General features: G+C 40.8%; 1 protein-coding gene across 1 annotated transcript; it reads left to right on the forward strand.

Annotated features, from left to right (window-relative positions):
- Positions 1–86: 86 nt before the first annotated feature.
- LOC119720748 (protocadherin-like wing polarity protein stan) lies at positions 87–25,818 on the forward strand. Its single transcript, XM_038190580.1, has 10 exons — positions 87–1,661; positions 9,246–10,090; positions 10,831–11,059; positions 11,804–12,009; positions 12,645–12,854; positions 13,781–14,006; positions 15,885–16,104; positions 18,710–18,914; positions 22,240–22,346; positions 23,880–25,818. The coding sequence occupies exons 1-10, from the start codon at positions 1,361–1,363 to the stop codon at positions 24,058–24,060; spliced, it is 2,730 nt and encodes a 909-aa protein (XP_038046508.1). The 5' UTR covers positions 87–1,360; the 3' UTR covers positions 24,061–25,818.
- The last annotated feature ends 1,245 nt before the right edge of the window (positions 25,819–27,063 follow it).

A 27,063-nucleotide genomic window follows, 5' to 3' on the forward strand; every position in this document is an offset into this window, starting at 1 on the left:
TTCTCTCGAGAGCTCTTTATTGTAAAAGGAAAAACATATATGAGACCTGATTTTAGCTATAGCGCCCTCTAGAAAATCAGGTCTCAAGTGCACACACCAACCATTTACTCGCCACTGTTGTGTATTTCTTTTTAATAACAGACTTTACAGTTTCGATTCCATGTGGTTGTTTCCCAACATTATCTGTAAAGTTTAAAAGGGAATAGGCGCGATTAAAATGTATACAAACTGACAGGAAATCCTTCAGATGTCAGGGTTATGTGCAGAGTGACTACACCCAACTCGAAGTGAGTCTACGCTTACAATGCGACGGCAATGGCAAGACGATATATAGCACTGCCCATGTTGATTCCGTTTCTACATCTGACCTCGTCCCTGACAGACAAAAAAGGAAGCAACCAGTTAACTGCGAGTAAATATCCAGACGCCCCAATGGAATCACAAGATGTTTTTACCATTCGCGTAGGCTCCCCTGACGTTGAGGGACTTTCGTCTCTGGACAGTACTAGCTGCATGTGCATACGTTGAGTTTTTTACCACCCCGTCAGCAGATTGTTTTTGCCTTGACTCTCCCAGCTTGAACGGTGCATCACGCGTGCAGCCAGCTATTGGGAATATTTGGGCCGAGTAGTCAGTTAGGGGATTGCGGTTCTTCGCTGTGTTGCCACTGCCTCGGGGCACCGCTGCCGAATTTGGCGTTGGTAGGAAATAACAAACGGAAGACGGTTATAGTTGAGTGCCTTGCCCAAGCTTAATTGCCACGCCTTCCCTTGCTGTACCGAGGCTCCAGAGGCAGGAGAGCAGGCAACAAGGTACGAGCTGCAGATGCGAAGCCAGGGATAGGAGTCCGGCCTTCTTTTACCATGACACAATCTTCATCACTCCATCAGCATGCACCACAACACTGCAACAAAAAGGTTCTTGACAGGCATATCCCATGCTGAGTAGTTTACGAGGCATCAGACGTCACATGTTCAGACGCAACTCTAAACTCCGGCGCTCGTAATGTAAGCACTTAACTCGGGACCTTGGTGCCCTCGTGCCAATCAAGCTACACCAACCTTTTTTTGCTCATGGCAGCGTCTAACCTTCTCTAGACGAAGGTATTCCGATCAACAAGTAAAACATCTACAAAAATATATGTATGTATAATTGACACCTGTTCATAACTTAACTACGAGTACTTCCGCCAATGTGGGACGTGTATGTGTGGGATTATGCTGCACGTCTATACAAATGGTAGTTACAGATGATGACACCTCGGAATTAATGCACAGGATTGGCTGAGTAGGGGAGAAGTTGGATAACAAACTATAAAGGACCGACTCCGGTATTAGGAAGCAGGCCCATTCAGACGGCGATGCCCGCCCGTACCTTGCCGGTTCTGCTCTTGTTTGTACTCTACGTAAGCTGTGAACTGACCGCCGCTGGCGCGGCGCGAGGAGGCCGGGGACGGGGCAGGACCCGTGGCCGGCGGCCCAAGCGGCCCGATGAGACGCGGTGGGAAGGAGATGGTGGCGGTACTCTCATCAACCATGCGGCCAGCAACGACGTGCAGGAGGCATTGGTCTTCAGCCGGGATATTTATGAGGGAGAGGTGACGGAAGATGCCCCGGTTGGGTCGCTTGTGCTCACCCTATCGGCATCGCAGACAGGAAATGGTAATGTTGATTGTTTTCTCACACTTTCTTGGATTCAAATGTCACATAGGCCTACCTTGACTATATGGAAGTTTGTAGCAGTTTTGGCTGCCTTTATGACAAACTATAGTCTTATATATTTAGCAAAAATATATTCAGGTGTATTTTTACATTCGCAAAACATCATGATCGCTTTATGCTGGTAGGCCTATACTTGCTATTGAAATAATTTCTCACTTGAAAAATGGTTTTGAATTTTTAATAAACATTTGTTTATCCTGGCAAGAAAAGACTCTCTGAAATGCATACAAAGTTGTAAAAAATATGTAATCTTATAAAAAGAAGAAGTTGCACTGCGTTTAAGAACAGATTAACTAAAAAGCCAAACAATGAAAACTAAACTGTATAAAGTCTGCACAACCTAAACGCGTTTTACCTTCCCCTTGAACTGCACTAGTCTGGAATATTCCCCAAGGGTTAAGAAGGTCATGTGACCTGCACCAGGCATGAGAGGCACAATACATATTTCTCTGGATGACATGCTGATGTCAGCAACTGTTGAAAGATCATATTTCATGAGAATACAGCGTAAGCACTGAGCTTTATGAATATACAAAATGTGAGGACCGCGGATAAGTGGCCCTAATCGGAGCGTCCTACGGGAGTGATAGGCTGGGCATGGAGCTATGTGTTTATAGCTCCATGGGCTGGGTAAGCTATCGATGAAGTACCTGGTCTCACGGGGGGAATTTGGTCACCTGTTTAGGCTGTTTCAAGTTGGAGTCGCTTATTCCGGCGACTGGCTTCCACAAAAACCACATCAAGGGAATCGGCAGCCCTCACCTGTCGTAAAACTCGATAAGGTGTTTGCAGGAAACCTAACGCAGTTGACTGATTAATGTCAAATGTTTTTGCCTGTAGTCTTGGGTCTTATTCTGGCGCTAAAGAGGCAGGGCGAGGTGACCTTTGACCTGTTCTTGCGGGCCTGACGACTTCCTCCCCGGCCCACGCCGCTTGTTTTTCAGCAACTAGAACTCAAATCCAAATGTCGCATTGAAGCCTACATTAAAGCGCTCCTAGGTGTCGATTTGTTTGTTGTTAACTTGTTGCGTGAGTTCTTAGAACTTTTGGAGTCGAGATTTTTAGACTAAATATTCATTCAACCATACCAAATACACATACATACCAGGTTAATTGGCCATGACCTTTGGCGGCAATTCGTATGTCACGGCACAGATCGAGGTCATGACATCTGACCCTGAAAAGCAAATGAATCCCGGTGTTTGTTTATTCCAATTGCTAAATCGACTTTGGAAATATTACCTTGAGCAATAACAACTGTAAAGCCATTAATGCCATGATTGGTGCACTTTGCACACTTTCGGCGTAAACACTGGCAAAGTAAACATGTCCTCAGAGACCTGAGTCAAAGACACCCTGGCATGCATGCATGTATTATGGCTGTAAGGGCATAGGGTGTGAAGCACTGAAATGACTGCATCCATGGAGGAATAAAAATCGAAGTTGCCTGTGATCTCTGCAAGCAAATGCTGACCCATTCGTAAACGGGAAAATATCAAATGAATGTCCATGTCTGTGTATTTTTTTTCTTTCTTTTTAGGTTTCCGCTTTTTTCCCCATGATATATTTGAAATAAGCACCATGAGTAATACTTTACAACGGCAATTTCTACCCTCTTTTTATCAAAACGGAGTTCCGAGTCCTCGCGTGTCCACGCTGGTGCCCCTAGTCCCCTGGGGTATGAAGCAATGATGGGTTGCGGTCACTAGTATTCCCCACGGGATCTGGAAAGCTCACCCTGTCAGCTCATTTAATTCAATTTAAGCTGGGATAAAATAGGAAATAAGTCATGTAAATGATTTCGGCTCGGATGGAGAGGAGTATCCAAGGTTGATGGGTCCCGAGTGATTCTTTTCCGTTTACCGGAGCTGCATTTCCCCCCCAACTGTTTTAGACTGCCAAGCATCGCCAAGGGAGTGTACATTGAGAGAGATTTGTCGGACTAGTTATCCAATTTTCTGCCCGCGTATTTTCATGCTGCGGTGCTGGGGACCTACTGGACGGTACCCGCGGGGCCCGAGGCTGGAAGGAAACGAGCTGCTTATATGAAATCGGACAGCTCATATCTTGCATTTTATGACTTCTCATTAGGCGGTAATTGTGCCGGAATTGTGGACGGTATACTTCTGAAGAGTCGAAAATGCCACTGTATTTTTGCAAGGTTAGACTCGCGTCAGTCGTTCCAGTTTTTGTTTTTGTTTTAATCTGTACACATTATGTCTAAGATATCATAACAATTGTTCCGAAGCTATTACACAAATTCCTTATGGTCACAGTACAGGTTCTCCGTCAATACCAGCCGAAAGAGGATTCACTAGACATCACAATTTAGGCTTGTCATTATCTCGTCCTCAATCAAGGATTGCTACAATTTTTCTTGCCAAGAACTGTGGCCGGTACCCTCTACCGGTATAAGAGACTTACCAAGTCTGACTGTCTTCAAATCTAAAATCAACAACATAAATCTCCTCACACTCACATAGGGGTTCTTAATAGCACCGCGTCTGTGCCCTGTGCGGATATCCGTCAAGGAGTTTGCACAGTATTTTACAGATGCAGATATGAACGAGTGAAAACTATACTTATTAGCATGCTTATGAAAAAAATAGGAAAATGAAACGCAATGTAACTATTTTTAATGCAAAACTTGGAAATGCACCCGTGGTGTACCATCGAACCTTATACAATATTCACTTTTTTGTTTTGCCATTTCAAAAGTGTTTTGGTGTCTTTTTTATGCTAATTAGAATGTCCACATTCATGAGCAAAAGTGTGATGACATTTCGGGCAGAAACAGTTATTTCAGCACCAAAAGCTGCCCGAATTTTGGGTATTTCTCTGTCGTAATTTTCTTTGATGTTTCGTTGATATGTCATTAATCTTGATTCCAGTCACACATTGTTTGACAACTTTACTTCGTGTTCTTATTGTTACTATGGGAATTGATTTCCCATGAACAGGCATGTAGCGCCACCGCCAGCCTGATGAAAGTAACAGTGGTGTTCGAAAAAAGTCCGTAAAACCGACATTATGTGGATTGAATATGTGCACTGGTGGAACATGTGCGACTGGAATCACGTCTACCACCCAAACAGCAATTTTTGAGAGTCAAAATTTTGACCCCCGAAATTCGTTTTCTTTTGAAATGCGCATCTTTTGATACCAAAAACATAAATTTCAGACCGGGTTGCCGCGCAGCGAAAAAATTCCGACGCTACGCGCCGTGAAAACTTAATTTCCTCATATACGTAATGTACACAAAGCAGAATTACCGTTCGTGCATATCAATAATTAATTAGCCATCATTCCAAAACCCTTTGACCTGTAGCCATGAAATTTCTAGGGTATGTTCATGATAAGTCATTCTATGCATGTACCGAGTTTCATAATTTTTTGTCACTCGATGGCCGAGATTTTTTTTGGGGGGGGGGGTAATCTGTCCCCCCCCCCCCCGGCAGTGAGATGTCAAAATAACCCGGCCCTTTTATGGTTAAACACAAAATGGCCAGTTTTTAAAGCATGGTTGTGTGGTCGTTTATATTCAGCTTTAAAATGCTCTTTCCAATTATTAAAAGTGTTGGGCAGCCGTGTTAGTCAGGCAGTAGTGTCCCTTTATTATCGCCACTTAGACAGAAACTGGGCATGGTATTATACAAGGTTCCATACCTGTGTTCTTTGGCAATGAATCAAGAGTTATCAGCATAACAAGGCGGGTTGCGACCGCACAGCTGTCGGGGCCACTGACAGGGTGTAACACCCTTGAGCTGTTGTTGGAACGTGCTCTCATGGAAACATTCTCAATTTCATGTTTTAATGTTCCCAGCGATTCCTGGTCCTTGCCCCAGCTGAGTTTATTTTCATGTGCACAACATGTTCTTCATGCTTCAAATTCCTTTTATATACAAATGGGCTTTGTCTTTCGTACCGTTTCCCATGTTAGGAAAAGAAAAATCTTTTCTTTTTTTGTTGTGAAGCTTTCCTTTTATGAACGGAATTATTCATAAGTGAAATACTGTTGTGCCTGACAACTTTTTTGTCCTGGGGCATTTCGTTTCACATTTTAAAACAGTTAGGAATACTATAATACCATTGGCTTTTGGAAACAGTAAACTAAAAGGTAACTTTTAGACAAGGGTATCATATTGTGACGCATAAATTAAAACCAAACGATCTTTGACCTGCATTCGATGTATACTTACTTCCGGACAATTTCTTTTTCCTGTTTTTTTTTTAGGGGGGGGGATGGGGGAAATGTTCACGTTTCTTTCATGACACGAGAGGTTTAATGGAACGTAGTTCAGTTATGGGTGCATAACGGAAGAGAACTTGTAAATATCTTGACTACGGGGTCAAGTTTATTTTATTTCTTTCTTGTAATGAAACCAAGGATTCCTCAGAAGTGCCCTAGGCACCGTGTAGAGACGAAACAATGAGAAGAAATTACAGTTTTTAGAGATGGAAGGAAAAGCCCAGAAGAATATTCTGGGGGAAAACCCACGGAATCAGGCATGGACTGAAAACCCAATCCACATATTGGCCGAACCCGGGTCACAGCGGTGGAAGGCGGGGAAAGTATACCGCTACGCCAACCTGACTCCCCTTCGCGGCAAGGGTACTAGCAGTGCTTTACCAGAAAATGGTACATGTAATTCATTATTGGCATGTTTTTTGTTGGTTCGAGCTTCTAGTTTACAAATGGAGACATTCACTATGTTCAGTGTACGCACCCGTACCGTGTGCCTCGTTAGCGAATTTCCGTATTACTTAAGGAAATATTACTTAAGGAAACGCGGGAGTGTTTTACAGAACTTCCCTATCAAATTGTTTCAGTTGTGGGTTTGAGTCCGTCGAGACCTATGCGACTATGGCAACAAGGCTGGAAATACATGTTGTCTGTCTACCAAAAGTGAAACCATAATAATAAGGGTTCCGTTCTGGAGGGACTTTACGTGACCCAATTACGCGTGCCCACTAAATGTGTGACTTTGAACGCGCAGCCACCAAGGTCATAACAAGCAACATGTTTTGCCTGTAGGTACACAGTACGGTTACAGCCCGATAGTCCGAAGGTTCGATAGTCCGAAGGTTCGATAGTCCGAAGGTTCTTTAATAGTCCGAAGGTTCTTTAATAGTCCGAAGGGTAATTAGTCCTTAGGATCGTTAGTCCGAAGGTTCAATAGTCCGAAGGTTCGATAGTCCGAAGGGCCCAACAGTCTGAAAATACAATAAGGTTAATCAATCCGAAGGCTCCATAATCCGAATGGACGATAGGGTGCGATAGTCCGAAGGTTCTTTAATTGTCCGAAGGTTCTTTAATAGTCCGAAGGTTCAATAGTAAGAAGGTTCGATAGTCCGAAGGTTCGATAGTCTGAAGGGCCCATTACTCCGAAAATGCAATAAGGTTAATCAATCCGAAGGCTCGATAATCCGAATAGACAATAGGGTGCACGCGATAGTCCGAATCGACAATAAGGTTCGATAGTCCGAATAGATGATAAGGTTCGAATTTCGATAGTCCGAATATACGGTAGGGTTTGATAGTCTGAATTGACAATAAGGGTCGATAGTCCGAATGGACAATACGGTTCGTCAGTCTCCTTCTGACTATCGGACCTTACTGTTGATTCGGACTATCGGACCATATTGTCAATTCGGACTATCGGACCTTATTGTCGATTCGGACTACAGGACCCATAGTCTTTCGGACTATCGGACCATATTGTCAATTCGGAATAATGAACCTTCGGACCATTGAACCTTATTTTCGTTTCGGACTATTGAACCTTCGGACTAAATAACCTTACTTCTAAATTCGGACTACGGAACCTACAGATAAATGAACCTTCGGACTAATGAACCTTCAGACTATAATGAACCTTCGGACTAAAAAACCTTCGGACTAATGAGCCTTCGGACTAATTAACCTTCGGACTAAAAAACCTTCGGAATATCGGACCTTCGGACTATCGGGCGGCCCCCGTACACACATATACAAAATAACACATGCATGAAGTGTAGTTGGGACGTAATCTGGAACAAATATTGTCGACACAACATTGAACTTTTTTCTCTCTATCGCGTTTACGAAGCCATAACGAGGCTGGAAGGCAAGTACTGTATGACTTACCAAACGAAGTTTCCCCCCAATACTTTGCCCAATACCTTGCCTCCAAACCTGTATTTCTCTTTCTTTCATGGGCGTCTTTTTCATGTACTTGCTCCTACTGCAAGTGTTTACATTAACTGTTTTGTGAGGTAATGATAACATTGTTAGGCATTCACTAGCGTATATTATGTTAGCCCATGTATATTTTTTTTGACTGAGGGGACTATTTTCGGCCTGTGTTGCATAAGCTAGTAATGAAGTATTACCTAGGAAACTTCCAATTTCTCACAAATTTTAAAGGCTTGGGATGAATTGCATTCGCTTTTTCTTATACGTAGGCAAACTTGCAGTAAAATATGACAGCCTTGTTGTTTACCATAGTTGAAGGTGATAAGGCCCATTAAGAAGTCTCAAGGGTCTTCCACTCTCGAGTTCATGTCTGTTCCTTGTATTTCATCGGTCCGTCAGAACTAACCCCATTTAGGAGAGTTGGACGGACTTAGTCCACATTCCTCGCATGTCTCCCGACTTAACTCCAGCTTGCAAGGTAATTGTTATGGATATGTAAGTGGACAACCAAACATTGCTTGACGTCAAAGCCTGAGGTTTGCCCATCTTGTAAATATAAAGCAATGTCATAGGTCAATGCCATACTAAACGGACTTAAAGGTTGTTTATATAATTATGTCTATACTTGGGCAAGCTGTAGGTATTAAGTACGCTTTATATTGGTGCTGGTATGTTATTACCTGTACCAATGACTGGAAACCAGTGTGCTTGCAGGGCTGAACTGTTTGTGTGCAAAAAGTAACCCCCTTAACAGCCTTTATTTCAGAGGGTGACAAAAAAACCCAGAATAAAAGAAAAGGAGTTATTTTCCTGCAAAATCAATAATCGTTGAGAGAAAAATATTAATGTGTTGAAGAACTCGGACACTACACCTTTAACCAGTTACCGGTGACCCTAGGTCATCGCACCAGAAGATACGAGTGTACGGGCGTTTGCTTGTGTAATTACCACTGGCACACTATTATCCTCAAAATATGTGCGAGTCTGGTTAAAATCAACTACGCAAAAGGGTCAAAGAACCAGCAATTTTTTTTTAGATTACCATTACCATTTCTAATTGCCCCATGGCCAGTATCTCACTCTTAGAGGTCCAGTCTGAAGCCGATCAATTACAAGATGAAGACAAAGATCAATAAGATCATTTGATCACTGCAAAAAGCTACCCACAATGCATTGCGCTACCTTCGCATTTACTTTCTGAAAAGAGATCAGAGTATATCCACCTGTACCTTAATGTATTAAAAAAGGTAAATTCAAGGTCAATCGTCGTGCTCTTCCGCGAGGCATGATAAGAACACATTTTGCTTCACGTCATAATTTGACATTCCCTTTTCTATTTGTTGTGACAGAGGGCAGCAACCAAGACATCACATATCAGATAAAAAAGAGGAAAAGTGAGAAAACCACACCACCATTCAGTGTCGATGCGCAGACCGGCGACATACGAACGCTGAGGGCGCTCGACTTCGAGTTGCAAAATGAGTACACCATGCTCGGCTATGCCGGTGTCCAGGGCAACAGCAAACTGAAGACCAAGACCAAGATCACGATCCGGGTGCTGAACGTGGACGATGTGCCGTTGCGGTTCACGCAGGACAGATACGAGGCTTACATTGACGAGAACACTATCGGGAAAGTGAACAACTCGGTGGAGCTAGCGCAGGGCGACTCGGAGGTTGTGTTTACGCTGAGGGAGTCCGTGCCTATGTATGGCATCGATATGTTCAGGATCCATCCTGGAACAGGGGAGGTGTTCACCATCACACCCTTGGATCGGGAGGAGTTTGCTTGCTTCACCTTAGTGGTCGTCGCCAACACCAGGAAGCAGTCTGCGCAGACGCAACTCGACGTGCATGTCAATGACCTCAACGACAATCCGCCCACCTTCCCCCACCATGTCATGACGTTCAGCATCTACGAGAACGCCCGCTGCTGGTTGCCACTAAATGCCACGGATAAAGACATAGGGGACAACGCCATCGTCAAGTACGGGATTGCTTGGGGAGGATCCCGATCCTTTATGATCGAGGAAGACACGGGAGTCATACGGAACATACGCAGGATAGACTACGAGCGACAGAAGATATTCAGGCTTGTCGTCAACGCCTTCTCGGGTAATCTGTTCGGGTATACCAGGGTAGTGATACGCGTGATTGATACCAATGACAACCCGCCCATATTGAACGACTTTCAGGTAATATGAATGGTTGATCTGTACTCATGAAATAAAAGTGATGGCATATGACACATAAAGTTGATTACAAATCGGTAATTGGTACGGTTTTAATCGTTCGGCATGTTGCGTGCGCGCATCCTTGACCCCAAATGCACAAACCTGAACTTCCAGTTAAAGGTACTTGGGAACATTTGAAATTAACCGGAAAATGGACCTACCGAATTATGAGAAAACCTTGCTCAAAGTGCAGATACGGATGGTACCAAATACCCTTTCGAAATTATTACGCATGGAATGGTTTACTTCGGAAGGAAACATTCATTGAAGATGGTTTTATTATATAGTGTACCTGCACGCAGGCACTACGTGCATTGCTCAAAATGTTAAGTATCCCCTGGGCTGAAAGTCCAGTATCCCCTGGACTTGAACAAGTTAGTTGTTATGCACCCTATACTTAAGATTTCGAGCAATTTTGTTGCTTCAAACAAAACGTCACATAACGCAAAATGATCTCTCGTATCACGCCTTGCCCTTAGTTCTTGTAATTTTGACACAGAAGAGTGTCATTTTGACACAGAAGAGTGTCATTTTGACACAGTCAATTGTCATTCTGACCCAGAAAAGTGTCATGTTACAAGAACAAATTGTCATTAATTTTAACCCGGAAGAATTTCAGGTCAAATCTGACCTGAATTCAAGGGTCGAATCTCATCGGGATTTTTAAGAGTACACATTTGATACTGATCAATTTCTCGAAGGTGATCTACAATGCCCTGCCCGAGTCCCTGTCGGGAGCCGAGCTGACCCGTGTGCCTGCCCAGGACGTGGACCGGGCAGGCACGCTCAGATACGGTATAGTGCCCGGCCGATCTCGCTGGAATAACCTGGTCAAGGTGGACGAAGTGACTGGGATCATAAGTCTATCCAAGAGGCAAGCCAAGAAGGTCCGCACCAAAGTCGTGACAGATATCACTTTTTATGTCACAGGTGAGTGTATATTGGCCGATCGGTGGCGTAGCGACCGGGAGTAGAATTCGACCTCACGGTGAAAAAAGGGGGACTGAAAAAAAGGAAAAGTGCCTACACGATAGCACTGCCCAGCTCTCTTCCCCAGCCTACATCCAGTCCAAGTTACAATTTTTAGTCACTGACAGTCAATCATTCTGTCAGCGAGATACGTACAAAGAGCACACTAGCCTGGCCCTATCCCTTTGGGCCATCAAAAAGCGCTGCACACCATAGCAAATGCGAGTGCACAATAGGCTCTGGCGAAAAGTGCGACGCCAATGGCACATATGGACACCATACTTTTGGTCAATTTTCGGGACAGTCAGAGAGAGCATCCGACCGACTGACCGACCACCAAGTGACATGAAGAAACTCCTGCCAGAGCTTAAAAATCGAACCCCGCCCACCCGTCCAACCACTACACAAAATGGCGTCCACCTTGTTCGAGGAAGATGTTGTAGTACAGCGCAGGTGCGAGTGCACAATAATCTCTGGCCGTGTTGCAAATAGTCTTGCATGAAAGTCTTGCATGAAATCGATCAAAATGATCCCTGCCAGAGCTGAAAAATGCGAAGCCGAAACATGCGACGCCGAAACATGCGACGCCGACGGCACATATGGAACACCATCATGACCTTGGGTCAATTTTCGGGACAGACAGACAGACCGACAGACCGACAGACCGAGCTTAAAAACCATGACCATGTTTTCCTGCTCACACAGATGGCGTCCATGGTGCACAAGCAAGTTGTCTACTTGAGCTTACCCCAGTGTCAATCGAGATGATGGCCAACGGTGTCAGTGTCAATATCCTGAATGTGACAGGCGACAATTTCCTGCGGTCATCCCGCCTGCACGCGCTTCGTGACGCCTTGGCCCAGAGTCTCAACTCGCACGCGAATCAGCTGGTCATATTCAACCTGCAAGAGGTATATCACGTCAATTGCTTTGCCTTCCTGTACCACTGGGATTGATCACAACATAACTCAACACTCTTAGGTTACTACACAAACTTTAACTTAAAAAAACAGATGACGAACAACATATTTGGCACTGTCATTCTATCCGAATTCTGAAAGAAATTACCTCAATTGTTTGCTTATTCGAGTAAAATGTTATCGATATTTGTGGGAGAAGTTCCCCAAAGGTGTTATGGGCTGTTGGTATTTTGGCTAGAATTTGAGCAATTTTTATTTATTAAGATGACTTTAAGAAACCTTTATTAAGTTTAACATGTACATTTCAGCGATTGTAACGATTGATTATATGTAACGATTGATTTTATGGCATGGACAGTTGCAAGTGACTACTTTAATTAGGAGAATGGGACACATTGCACTGAGGCATTCTCTGTCGCTGTGTCCCATATGGAGAAGGATTTTTAATGACGGCCCTTTTTTCCTGATGCATGGGAAACCATCTGATTTTGGCATCATTATGTCGGCTACACATCTTGTATTTACATGTTATTTGTATCTTCTAAATAACCCAATTCGCGCGCATTTCGGTACTTTGGCTTTCGTATGCAATCTCTGCATCACAATTTGTGGTTGCTTTGCCGCAGGTAGCGCGTGATGGCTACCCGTTACTCAACGTCTCATTCTCGGCTCGCGATCTAGACAACAAGTTCTTATCCCGGGAGTACATCTTGAGCACCATCTACTTCGAGAGGAAGCGGATCGAGGCGATGAGTGGCCTGCCCATCCTACCTGCCGAGGATGATGTGTGTATCTTGGAATCCTGCAACGACCTACAAAGATGTGTTCCTAAAAAGGTAAAACAGCTGCACTTGAAATAAAACAGAGACTAGCGGTCCGATTATGATGTGTAAACAACTAACAAGAAAATATTACAGTTATCCGCGACGATAAAGATTGTGAATTCCTTTGCATGTTTGAAAAGATCCTATTATCAATATGACCGAAGGTCCTCTAGGAAACTACATTCAACTGAATGGAATAGGATATACCAAAATACTTTCAATAAATCTGCAATTCCACTCATACAAGCCTTCAGGAAAAAAGTTTTTCCCCATTGACCACCTACAACAGGAATACATTGACCTCAGATATCACTTTCTCTTCATGACTAGACAGTGGCGGCATTACCTCAAACAAGCCCACATTTGATACCGATTGAACTTACCTTATTATCTTTTCCCTGCTGATTTAAATACCTTGAGGATTACCATGCCTACTAAACTGTACAGCAGGAGAGATGGATGTTTGTCAGTGGAATGGTTATCCACACAGAGGCATACAAATTTACTGTAAGCCTAGCCTACTCAACAGGTTTTTTTTACCGTTATGTACGATTGAAAGCCATTTTGTACGGATTTTACGGAAGCATTTGCATGAAAAGATGGCGGCCCACAAAATGTGCTCGCCAATAACGTCGACGAATAATTATGAAGAACATTTTGTAAAGCGCCGGTATCCGCCTTAAAGGCGCTCATGGCGTTTGAGGAGAAAGTAAAGTTTATTGTGTATTGGGAGAGTAAGCTTGTTTGTACAGGTGAGATTTTATGTTTTCTTAAATGTTGTGATGGATAGAGATGATTTGATAGCCAGAGCTATATAATAGAAAGAAATGAAGCCTTTTGATTTGCCGATTAAATATACACGATGTATCCTGTCATTGTTATTTAAAGTTTAAATAAATTAGAAGTTTTGAGCAAAAACAAATCTGCTTTGGTTCTAGATTCTGAGTCAAATTTCGTCAGCATTTGCTCATTCTCGGGGTGATCTGATCACCTTCCGTGGTGTGCATCCAGCCGTAGAGCAGACGTGTGAGTGTCCGGACATCTACAGCTTCAACAACTGCTCCTCGGTCGTGGATTTCTGCGAGTCCCAGCCGTGCAGCAACGGCGGCACATGCGAAGGAACGGACGGCGGATATACTTGTATCTGTCCGCGCCATTTTGCCGGTAGGCTCCTTTTCACTTCACGATTAGGCCTAAAGGCAAAAAGGGATCATTTGCATTTGTCCAAAAAGTAACGTTCCGAATTATTAGCAAAAATCATACTCGGATTACAGATCGTATTGGTACTAAACACCCCGTGAAATGTTTCCGTCTAGTTTGTTTTCATTAAAGGGAATGCACAACATTGGCTTTTGCTGCAATTTCTCAGAAATAAGTGCATTTGGAGGATTTATATGTTTTAGCAAATATTGTTAAACTGACTTGCTTCACGTTTTTGGCTTGTAGATGCTGGAAAAACCAAGAAAATCAATTATATTCTTGTAGTTTGGTTCCCTGACCCCACTTAAGATGAAACAGAGTAATTTATAGACTTTGGGGAATTGTATGGCCAGAGTATCAATTTAGCTGGCTTGTACCCGTTCACAGGTGTGTAATCAATTGCAAAGAAAGTGTGGAATAACTAAATATAAGAAATATGGAGTAGTTTTTGAAAATAGCCAGTTTTCTCCACCGCTGGTCGGCCGACCAGCGTTGGAAAAATACAATTTTTCTTGAAAATGTCAGCACACCAGGAGCCACAATTGAACAGAATGCTTCAGACTGTCATTCCCTAACAATCCAGTAAGGTATTTCGTGATAATTGGACGGTTTTTTGATATTTGCAAATGTTGTTTCTTCCCTTTCAGAAGATATCAAGAAATGTAGGTGATTTCCAACAATTAGTCAATTGACTGATTTTTGGTAATTAAGAAGTGCTATTGACGAATTCGTGTTTCGTGATCAAAAATGTGTGCTTGGTTTTCACCGTTTTCCCGAATAGTGTAATATCCATTGAGCGTAAACTTCAACAGATTAGGTTTTGAACAGTCTTCTTTGGATTTGAGCGGTTATTATTGGAAAAAAACAAAGTGCATGAAAAGCAAACGATCTTATATGCCATTAACAATTATGACAGGACCCTGCCATGCACAACATGAGTAGGCCCTATTAAAACATGTTTGTAATTATTAGTTTTTCACATTCGGTGAGAAGCGAATAATTCTTCATTTTCATATATCACTTTTTTACATCATTTTAAGATGTTCATTGTGTTTACCGTATAGTCGTGTGTCCACTTTCGCTAGCTTAAAGAGATACGGGCAGCCAGGTTCCGTGCCAGACTCTTAATATATACATTATGTCGGCAAAAAAGGCGACTGTTCCTCTTGATTTCCATTGGCTAATAGACACCATTTGCAAAAAAACCCCAAACAAACAAACGTAAATTTGCCAATTTAAGGAACAGCAATACAATTAAAGTGAAGAAGGTTATTAAAAAACTAAACTGTGGCAATTTAGCTAAGTAAATATCGTGCTTTTCACAAATAAACTGTGAAAATGCATCTTCTTTTTCTCGAAGGCAAAGCAATTAGGTTGAAAGCCCTCTCCTTCAAAACGTTGGAAGTATTATCCAAGTTTGTCACTCGGATAAAAATTCTCATTCACGGATTTGTATAACCGATTGCAAACTATTAAACAAAAATTGGTCAGTTGGGAGCAGTACATGTATTTGAAAAAAGCCGTGTTTTTTTTCTCCGATGGTTTGGTCCTTACCATAGCGAGGAAGTGAGAGTAATTCCTCTTTTCTCGAAATTGACAGCATATTAGGCGGAACAATTTCAAAGGATGCTTGAAAGGATAGGATATGTCATATTTTTAGCAGTTTTGTTTTTGAATGTATATGTGTTGTCCATTACAATGACCTTTAAAAGGCCAATCTTCAAAAGTTGTTCTGGCAACTTGTGACTCATATTTGTTATAGGTTGACTCAGTCAGTTAAGTAAATCTAAAGTCAAATCACCTCTTGGGTTGTACGTTATGTGATTTCGTTTGAGATTTCAGGCGACAATTGCCAGATTGACTTCACCGGAGGGCGCTGTTTTGAGGGCGCCTGCAAACATGGCGGCCAGTGCTTGGACCTGGCCGAGGGCGGCTTCACGTGTGACTGCATGCCTGGCTACGATGGGCAGCAGTGCGAGATGACGTCACGGTACTTCCCCGCCGGCTCTTACATGACCTTCCCGACCTTGCACCAACGTTCCATGATGAGGATATCGCTGAAGTAAGTTAATTGGACACAGACATTAATAAGATGAAGGTTTACGGTAGCACCATGTGGCAAATCTCTTTGTGAGTTTGTGAGTTTCTGAAAAGAACCAAGGGAAATTCAACGTTGCGGGCAGTATTCTCCGCCTGTCGTCAGGAGACGGGTACATGTATTAATAAAATGAAACTTATTCATTGTTGTAAAGACTTAAATTCGTGAAAACTTGTTAGGCATATACCAAGCAACATTAGGGTGCAGAAACTACCATAGACACATGATAAGAATAATACTAACAACTCTCTGAGGTGTTCAAGACATACATCACATTAAAGCTTGATTCGCCCTCTTTAATTAGCTGTTCATTTTTAGGGGTTAACGAATGACTATTTTGGGTGATTTTTCCCTTTCAAAAATGATCACCCCTATACCTAGTCCTGAAACCCATCGCAAGTTTGAAAAAGAAAAATCCCTCCACTATTGCAAAATAGAGTGACTTCGGGTTCAAATTCGTCCCAAAATTCCTCAGAAATACAAGTTCAAAGACCGGTCCAGACCTGAACCCCTCATTGCTACAAACCCTCAAGTGCAAGGGCAACAAAACTCCCTTTTAAAATACGAACTGGCAGTATTCTAATCTTGATTTGTTTAGCATAGATAATTGCACCTAATTTCTGCACCATGATTACCCCAAGGCTAACCTATGCTGTTCAAACAGTCATTTTCCACCACAGGATATACGAATCCCGTAGCCAGTTTTTGCAGATGAGTTCTATTACTTGTATATCCGGCATTTCTGGTTGTCATTTATCAAGAGACAGAATCTGGAGATAGTCAGCCTGATCATTACGGCTAGCCTTGTTTTGCCATTTCAGTACACTGTACACCTTCGTAGTCACTTTACAATACCTTACAAATGTGAACGCCGCTGTTTACTGTTTTGGACATGGAACTTAGGCAGCGTTAATTATAAGTTAAGCAAGATAATATTAAAGTGTTCCCACACTGTATCTTCACACTGTTCGCGAGGCGTTAAACGGCATGTTTAAACTTTGTTTTCCTTAAAGTCAACACAAATTACTATTTTACTCTGTGGTGTGCAACAGAACTGACATTGTTATAGTACATTTTTAGATAATGTTTCAATTACTCACTCATTCATTTCGTCAAAAAATTCGTACTCCACAAGTTCCCTGTTGAGACATAGCTAAAAATCATCATGAGTGGCCTTTTAACCCTGATTGATTTTTTGACCCAGAATTTCTGAGACATAGATCAGACCCGGGCCAACTCCCATAGGATCTGTATTGTCACGTATATTATTGTAATTGTAGTGTAGGTATAACTGCTGTTATTACAAGCCATCAATCATCCTGTCTCTTGAAGCCTGGAAACAGGTGGTCCTCATCCTTTTTAGCAATATACATTAGCCTCAGGCTGTTGTGCTGGGGGATGCCCAGGCAAAATCCAGGGAGATAAAACTCAAATTTTTTTCGCACGGGTACTGACCAGATAAGAGTAATCTGGGCATGTATACACTTTTTTGGCTTAAAATTGTTTTCTTAAGCAAGAAGGCCTCTATCCATCTATTTAGACACTGTGAGAAGGGATTACGTTCACCAAAACGCCCACTGAAGGGATGTGTTAGACCGTAGCACTTATCATCATAATGAAAAGTTCAGTATTGTGGTGGATTACAACTAAAATAAAACGATGGCGCCTCGCAGGGTTCAAATGTTTAGGAAATACCTAACCAACCTTATTTTAATTTCATATGCGTGTTAGCCAATTTGGATGTGCACAGTTTCGACGGAAAACTAATTCTACTGGTTAATGCTACAAGTTACGTCAGCATGCTGCAAGATACTGTTTTATACACCATAGGCCCTATTGTTTATGTTTTAGCCAAATAACATCTAGATTTAATAGTATATACTAATTTCAACTTTGCACTAGTCACTGCAAAATATCTCGTCACCATGATGTCAATTTTCATCCAAATTTTTATTAAATATGAGAAAGACTTGACAAATAGGCCTACGTTTGCTTACAGGTTTTCAAGTTCGTAATATTTGCTTTTTGTGGTTTTTTTTCGTTTGAAGCAACCGAATTGCTCAAAAATGTTTTGGCTACTTAAAGGAAATATACAACATTTGTTTTTGCTTAAAAATTAATGGATGTGGGGGTTAGTATTTTAAAGTAAATATTCTTATTACGTTTGAACTTTTGTTTTCGTAGATGCAGTCTGGTTTCCTGACCCCACTTTAGATGAAACGGAGCAATTATAGATGTCGGGGAATGGTATATATAGGTCAGGGAACCAGTCTAGCTGGCTTGTATTTCATAATAATTTGGTAGTTTTGTTTTTTGATGTTTGCAAATGTTGTATGTTAGTTCAGTGGCTAGCTGGTTTACATTTCTGAAAAACAGAAAACATTTGCAAACATTTTCTTGGTCTCGTATAGCTGGAAATTTCTCAGGTTATTTGGTACCATCCAAGCTTCACTTTGAGCAATGTTTTTCTCATTAGATCGGTAGGTCTGCTTCCGTGTATTAGTACCAGTGTTCCTACCTATACCTTTAATTTGCAATTCGTTATGTAAAACGGTTTTTTTTTTTGAAGTTTCTCGACAGAGATAAGAAATGGACTGCTCCTGTACGTGTCCCGCTACAGTCAGGTCAACGATTTGCTGGCCATCGAGATCATAGACACCCAGATAGCCTTCTCGTTTGCAGTGGGCAAGATGACCATGCGTGTCATGGCGGGCACCCCAGGGGGAGTCAGCGACCTGAAATGGCACCTGGTGGAGCTGGTTTACCGCGACAAGGTATGGGCTCAAATTTAGGTTTTCTGAAATAGTGCTTTGTACCAAAATCTCAAAGCGCTTCAATAAGTATAACCCGGTTCATTTGGGGCATGGAACCAGTTTTCTGCAGCAGAGCAGTCTGGCCATCACACTCATAGCTATACCATGCATTATTCTGGATGGAGAAAGGCAATCTGTTCCAGTCAATCCAACTCACAATACCAACAGACCAGTAACCAGAAGCCGACCACAAAAACTCATCAAACAATTCATCAACTTCCCAGCCAGAACAGAGATCTTCAAAAACAGCTTCTACCCCCGGACCATCCGTCAATGTAATCTCCTACCATCTAACATCATCACTACATCTACTTCTGCCAAGTCATTCAACACCAATCTATGGAGCTACATGAACGATCGCAAGGCACAGCTGTACATGGGCAGGCCAGCTGGACGTTCCATCTTTTCAAGCAACTAGTCTCCAAGTTTTTTGTACATGCGCACTTTTTTTTGTTTGTTAAATTTTGCACTTTCAATAATTGTGATGTGCAAGAAGAGGATGACATGTCCCTGGAAGGCTGGACGAAGATACTAATCGGGCCTGTCTAGTATTTACTTAGATGTCGATATATACTTGTAGTACAGTATCGTGCCCAAGAACACAAACACCGTCTTTCCCCCACCATCTAGTCTGACACCGTGACAATTGGACCACGGTACTGCAACTGCAGGGGCGGTCGGAGCGAAAACCTATTGCTCATCCGTTGTTGCATGACTTGGCGTTCATTGATTTAGCTGAAAACTACAACTTTCGTTTTAAATTACATCTTCACACAAAAAGTGACATACTTCCGCCTTGATTGATAAGCTTTGCCTGCTTTAGCCTACTTCTCGCATGATGCAACCCTCACGATTAGTGAACACAGATACCATTCAATGACCATGATTTTCAACTGACCTTGTCATTTCCGTGTTTACCACATTCTGGGTGAGCTGCAGTGTTTTTTTTTCCAACTTCACGTAACTTTTTTATTCTCCTTCCTGCTCAACAGCATTAAAAAAAAGGGTGAACAGCTATTTTCAGACGAGAACCGGTGTATTAATTCGTGGTCTTGGTCATGGTCATAGTTTTGGCGATGTTAAGAAACTGTAGGGCGGCTTTTTCTGAGGTTAGGAAAACCCCTCTTGTTGTTGAGCGTGACAACGCTTCAGATCTAGGGGAAGTCTCGCTATTAAGTGATGGCTTCCACACAGGATGTTGTCGTCCTGGAATCCAGCCATAACGAGAAATTCAGTATTTCCGATTTGCCGCCATACGGTTTTGCCTTGAACTCTCCCCGGTTTTAAGCTCCGGGCATAACGAAAAACAAGCAGTGCCTGCCAAAAGATGTACAAAGACAATGCTGAAAAACAGGGGTTTTTTTTAAGTTATTATCAGCAACAGCTGTCTTAATACTTAACAGTGACAAGATTAACTCTAACACCTACTTTTGTTCTGGTTTGTTAGGAAGAACGGCATAATATATGCCAAACTTGTCGCAAGTTGTCTCAACCCAAATGGCGCCTCTATGTTTTTTTTTTTTTTTTTTTTTTTTTTTTTTTAAAGAAGTTCGGCATGTAGCTTTTCCAGATCTAGGATATGAAAGCCAAATTAATAAGCTTTCTTTTAGTGAAAGAATAATTCAAATCGCGCATGTAATTTTCCAGTTATGGCATTTTGAACACAAACACCGTTTTTTAAAGGTTAATGATATTTCAGCAAAACGAAAACTATTCACATATCCAAAAACATATCAAAGCACTAATAACTACGATAACTGGCAGTTATAACATTGTTACATTTAAAAACTTGCTGCTTCCTATGTTAAAATAACATGATTTATTATATCCAGAGTTTATAGTTTTGCCCTGCCTTCTACTTGGCTACCTCGGAGACTTAAGGGAATATTTTGATATCATTTTCAAGGTACGACATGGTTTCATTTTTACTGAAATATCACGTACCTTAAATGTGATCCGTGGACAAGGTTAAAAAAAAAGGGTTTTGTCTTCAAAACTCCATAACTTAAAAAGTACATGAGCGATTTGAATTATTTTTTTTTCACTAAAAGAAAGCTATATTAATTGGGCTTTCATATACTAGATCTGGAAAGCGCTACATACAGAAATTCTTTAAAAAATATGGAGCACCATGTGGGTTTCCTTTGTTGTTGTTCCTCACCCTGTATAATAATCCGAAATAAAGGATGTATGTATTTTCGCATTCCCTTCATAGTATAAAATGAATCGAACAGCATCACACGTCACATATTTTTTTGTCAACTTGTGTTTGAAGTTTCAAGTTTAAATCATATTGTTCTATCACTACATTTTCCATTCTATTTTTAAAAGTTGGTATGACCGTGATATTTCGATTCTTTCTCTAATCAATTTTATGTCTTTAAGGATGCACTCATACAGTTAGAAATTAGCTTTGTATAGTGTTCATAGTGTGTCGTCTATATTCAGATAGGTTTCCAAAATATGATGATAAAATGTTCATTTTTTGTGACGTCAAATATTATGCTAATGTCCTCGTGGTATCCAACATAAATAAAACATTAGTATTGTTAAACTAAAAAATAATTAAAATGCATTCTATAAAGTGGAATAAGAATAGTATGGAATATACATTCACATTAACAGGAGAGGTTTCAAAGAAATGTTTTTTAAACTTGCTCGGAGTAATAATTATTTAATGAAAATACTAAAATATTAATCATCTATGTTCGTTATGTTCTTTTTTATAAATATAAAACATTGCAGTGACAGACGCAATATTTATACCCAGCACGATATGGGACAGAGCCCCCCCCCCTAATCCCTATACACACGCTAGACTATTTGTTACCTAACACATCCCCCCCCCCCCCCCTACATATCTCAAAAAGAATTCCTGAGATTCTGGTAACACAATGACCAACACAAAAGGGGGGGGGTCCCTCTGTCCCATATCGCGCTAAAAATGGCAATGTTGCATTCCTCTCGGCTTTGCTTCGTGGAATGGAACATGGATGGAATGTTCCATTCCATTCAGATAGAATGTTTGACTCGTGGAATGGAACATTACATCTGTCAACACATGAAAATATTCTTGTCATTACACTCGTTGGCCTAATATTTATTATTTGTATAAAATGATGCCACAAAAATACACGGTAGGGTGTTACGCCGCGGACATGCCAACTTTAATATTCAGATATAAAAACTCATATCTGGCCATACACACCAATTTTATATATATTTTTTCTACTCAAATGAAATTTCATGCGATTTACTGAATGACATATCTTTCTGCCTTAATTAGATGGTGGAAGTAATGCTGGACAGCTGTGATCGCAATGAAGAAGGAGAGATCCTTAGCAATTTCCCCTGCGTGGCCTACGCTACTCAAGCTCTGGACGTTTCAACATGGTAAAATGCAAAAAAAAACACGAACAAAATCAACCATTCCTTCCTCCTGTTGTGTTTTTCTTCCCGCCCATGCATGCTTGTGTGTCTCTTACTTGTTAGTTATTGTCCTCATGTCCTTTTGCCTTTGAGAAAGATCCTGGATCAAAACAGCCCTCTAACTGTTTTGAATTCTACCATTTCATTTCAAGACATGTATGTATCAGATCATTTGCTTTTCATGCATTTTGTTTGGTTCCAATAATAACATCACCAAATCCAAAGACGAATTTTCAAAACCTAACCTGTTGGATTTCAGCTCATTACACTTTTCGAGAAAACTTTGAAAAACCATGCACAACCTTTTGATCCCCAAACACAATTTCGTCGAGAGCACTCTTTATTTCCAAAACAATCAGTCAATTGAATGAAATCACCTACATTTCTTGACTTCTTCTAAATGACAGCAAGCCAGACGGAATCATTTCACGGGGTGTTTAGTGCCATAAATCTTTAATCCAAGTAAGCATTTTGATAATAATTCGGTAGGTTACTTTTAGGATGAATGCAAACGATCCAATTAGGCTATGCCTTAAAAATAAAATAAAAATCTCGAATACATCACCTTTTTTGCGTTGATTAAAGATCGGTGGAAAATTAACTTTTTCTTGCTACTTTTTAGTGTCAATATTTCGACCTAATTGTTAATATTTTAAGCAGAGTATACTAACAATTCCATGAGTGAAATATGACAAATTACTCAATGCGCTTATCAGAAATGTGAATGTTGATTTTTTTCTACGTACAATTAGGGGTTATATAATCTTGTAACTGATCTTTTCAGTGACATTTCTAGTGGGGGCCTTTGCCAGCACTGGATCCTATCTTGAAGACTTTGATAAACTCTAAAGGAAGTCGCAATTCACTCTCACGTCTTTATTTAATTACCTTGTTCCTACATTGCGAAATCCCATTTTTTTTTCAGAATCCGAAAGACTTTGGCTAAGCATGTGCTTATATCTGCTTTGTAATTGTGATATTGAAATGAAGTCGTCCAGGGTAGTTTTGTTTTTGCCATTTAAAAAAAAATAGTATTCGTCCTTAAAGAGCCTAGCCACAGAACACGCGCCACTCTTAAAACTGTGTTTATCTGCAGCAATTTAACACTATCTTGTTCTCACTTTGTAAACATGTATAAAAGCTAAACACTACGTGTCCAATTCCTGAACATCGATGTTTAATTGCTAAACACTATCCATCAATACTAACATGTTTGTTATGTTAACATACAACTTTCATTGAAAATGTCAACACACCAGTAGCCACGATATTACAGGATGCTTTAGACTGTCATTCCCTAACAATCCAGTAAGGTATTTCGTGATAATTTGATCATTTCGTTTTTTGATGTTTGCAAATGTTGTATCTTCCCTTTAAGTAGTGAAGCGAAAGAGGAAACGAGTACCGCAGCTATGCAAAGAATTCTACGTCAGAATTATATCTTTTAACGAGGAGAAATACACAATGTAAAACAACCTTTTATCTTAATTGGCACAGGTTCTTGGACGTGAACACGCCCCTTTTAGTGGGCAGTATTCCAGCCAATCAGGAAGAGGAGCGTATCCTGAACCGTGATTTCATTGGCTGCATCAGGGACGTGCGCATTGATAACAAGGTGCTGGACTTCGCTGATAGTCTGACCGAGTCTGGCACGGAGCCCGGGTGCCCGTATTACTAACAGTTAGCGAGATTGGGTACACGACTACGGAGAAATCCCAAACGTAACAATGAGTCTAAAAGTCGATAATCAAGGCCTGTTTGATATTGATGTCAACTTTGGCCTACTTGAGCTCACGTTAGGCCTGCTACTTATTATGTTATGAGTACCTAGACCTGATAATAAAAACGAGCAACCGTGATTTCAAAATGATCCCATGTAAAACTTTCTCTCCTCGTGATGTTAGTAAAGGCCCGTGGCATGGATTTTACTTGGGAACATGGAACTTTCTACTTCTTTTATATGTATGAAAACTATATGACACCTATATTTGGTTTAAGTTGATTGAAATGTGTACTTTGTTAAACATAACAATTTGCCATGCTTTTCTTGACTAATGAGGGCGCTGTTGCTGTGATGTCTTTTCAGGAAGACACTGTTGAGTTAATGGGTTTTCTGTTCAAATTGTGAACTCAAATTTTGATAACCGAACATATTTGCGAAAAAAACTGACTTACTGTCATGTACTGAAACAACAACGAATCGCCAAAGAAAAGCAAATTTACATCAGCAATTATCAAAAATTCTGGCCAGCTTTGATGCTGCTGGAATAGCTGTAACACTACACTTTTGCTCGTAATAATACGGAAACTCGCATTATTGTAATAACCAAAAAGTCACCAAAGTACCCTTAAAAATGCCAAAATGAAAATTGAAAATAAAGTTATAGGGACACAAAGGTGCATTGTCAATGGCTGCGTTAAAAAAATACGTTACATTTAAACATATTCCCACTCCTTATGAATTTTCAATTTGTATGTATTATTTTAATGAAAACTTTAATGCAAAACCATTTTTCTATGTAAATGGGTCTACAACCTCTGAAGGCTTTTACTTTGGGGTACTTTTGCACATCTAAGGCACAAAAAGATTGATAAGTAATAATTCCATAGGAAAACGCGGTGCACTTCCCGTTCGACATGTCCTGTAAAAGTGAATAACTTAAAATAGCAATTAAAACGAAATTGATAAGATGTGACAAGACATTGATGTGATATAAACGAAAAGATATTGTTTTCCTGAGTGATGCTCAGCATAAGCATTAACTACTCTCTGTATATAGGCCTAAGGTTTGAATTCTCAATATATACTTCAAGTAGGTCTGTGTGATTTGTTTTGCTCAGAATTCATTGTTAAGCACCGAAATCTAATGGTATTCTATGTCGGAATTTCAAGAAATATTTGCTGATTATTTTTACAGACCACCAACATTTTGACGTGAGGTTTGTGTCCAAGTAAAGAATTGATATTTTTTATAATACAATATGAATACGTTAAAGAATTCTAAAACTGTAAATTAAATATTCAGTGACGTCACCTCTTCAAACAGCCCATTGAATTGATGTTTTTTTTAGGTCTTTTGTAATCAACTTTATATGAACGATAAATAATTGCCAACGATAGCTAGTTTATAGTTATCAAAGCATGTTTAAAAGTTTGATAATAATATACAAAACATTTGCTTTTCAAATTCTTAACCTTTTTAGTCTGTAAATATCCATACCTTTATTGCCATATTGTAATCAATTTAATTACTATAAAATGTGAATAGCTATTTTAAACACCTGTTTTTAACACCTTTTTTATAGATTTGCTCTAAAAATTTAACGGCTTTATTTTACTGCAGCTAATGCGTGTACAAAGCTTATAGCTGAAACATCTTGTGAAAACGTTTGAATGGAATGATTAATAAAAAAAAAAAGCCCTGAATTTTGCTGTTTTAAAAATGTGTTATTCGTCAGCAACAAGTATAGGCTCGTCTATTCCAGTTTATTACAGCAAGAAGAAATGCAAGCGTATAAGGCCATTCCGGGCACGCTATGGCGAAACCTTTGTGTCCAGCGTGTACAAGTTGACCTAAAACTTAAAAAGCTGCGAGATTTTACGAGAATACAGCACATCCGGGCACCATACGATCTACAGCGTGTGTAATGTGTTATTTTTGCATTTATTTTGTGTCCCGACTGGCCCAACCAATCAATAAGGGCAATACTTGGGTATTTCGAGAGAAAAGGAGACATTTCAATTTAATACACTGAAAGTATTGCGAATTGATGACTATAAAAATTTAAAATGTTGACTTACTCTTTGGGAGCCAGCAGAAACAGGTCCGGCCCAGCCAGTGACCCACTACGGTAGGCCTGAATAGCGCTGCCGTCGAACCAAGGATTTCCGCACCCAGACGTGGCTCAGCCAAGCCACAGGTAGGTCGGCGTCCGACCCTGGAAGCTGAAGTCAGCCATACCTGGCGGGCCAAGACAGTCCAGTCCGGTAGTATAGTACCGTCAAGCTTCGGCCATGCACGATCCAGCGATGAGGGGTAGATCGGTATATGAATGGCGGGAGGTGTATTGTTTGTCCTAGGAGGGTTGAGACAAAGTCATACAAAATTCAGTTTTTCCTTCAATCATTGCAAGATACTGAGGTTCTCGTTCTCTTTTCCCATTAAATTAAAATTATTTCAACGATAAATTTAGAGAAGAAAAATAGTCGATGAAAATTGGCAGCGACGACATCGATTCGAACCAAGGATCTTTGTACGTGTAGCATATCGATATCTCATCTTGCTATCCACTATAAGCTACTGTGTGGTAGCTCGACTACAACCGTTCTTTAAAATGTAACTGGTCGACTAAATAGTGTAATGGACATACAGTTCAAGTAGCACTTTTGTTGTGGCTTTTGTTCCTAGCCGCCACTTTGACGCGCTGGGGCCACAGGTGCGCTCACCTGGTTTTGGGTCTGGCTAGCGCGCTCCAGAAATAGGCTCTATAAATAGGCATCATTGCCTATCAGAGTTAGAAATCCCGTCTGTGCGTCCCTTTTTTTTTTGCGTTTTGCTCGACTTGGCGGACAAGAGCCCAATAGGTTCCCGCTACAATACGGATAGCATCGTTCTGTTTATGAATAAACATGCATCGAAACTACTGAATTATTCATAACTTGGCTCCAATCGTCTTGGGA

Source organism: Patiria miniata, unplaced genomic scaffold, assembly GCF_015706575.1.
Source record: "Patiria miniata isolate m_02_andy unplaced genomic scaffold, ASM1570657v1 HiC_scaffold_9, whole genome shotgun sequence".
In the NCBI taxonomy this organism is placed as follows: domain Eukaryota; kingdom Metazoa; phylum Echinodermata; class Asteroidea; order Valvatida; family Asterinidae; genus Patiria; species Patiria miniata.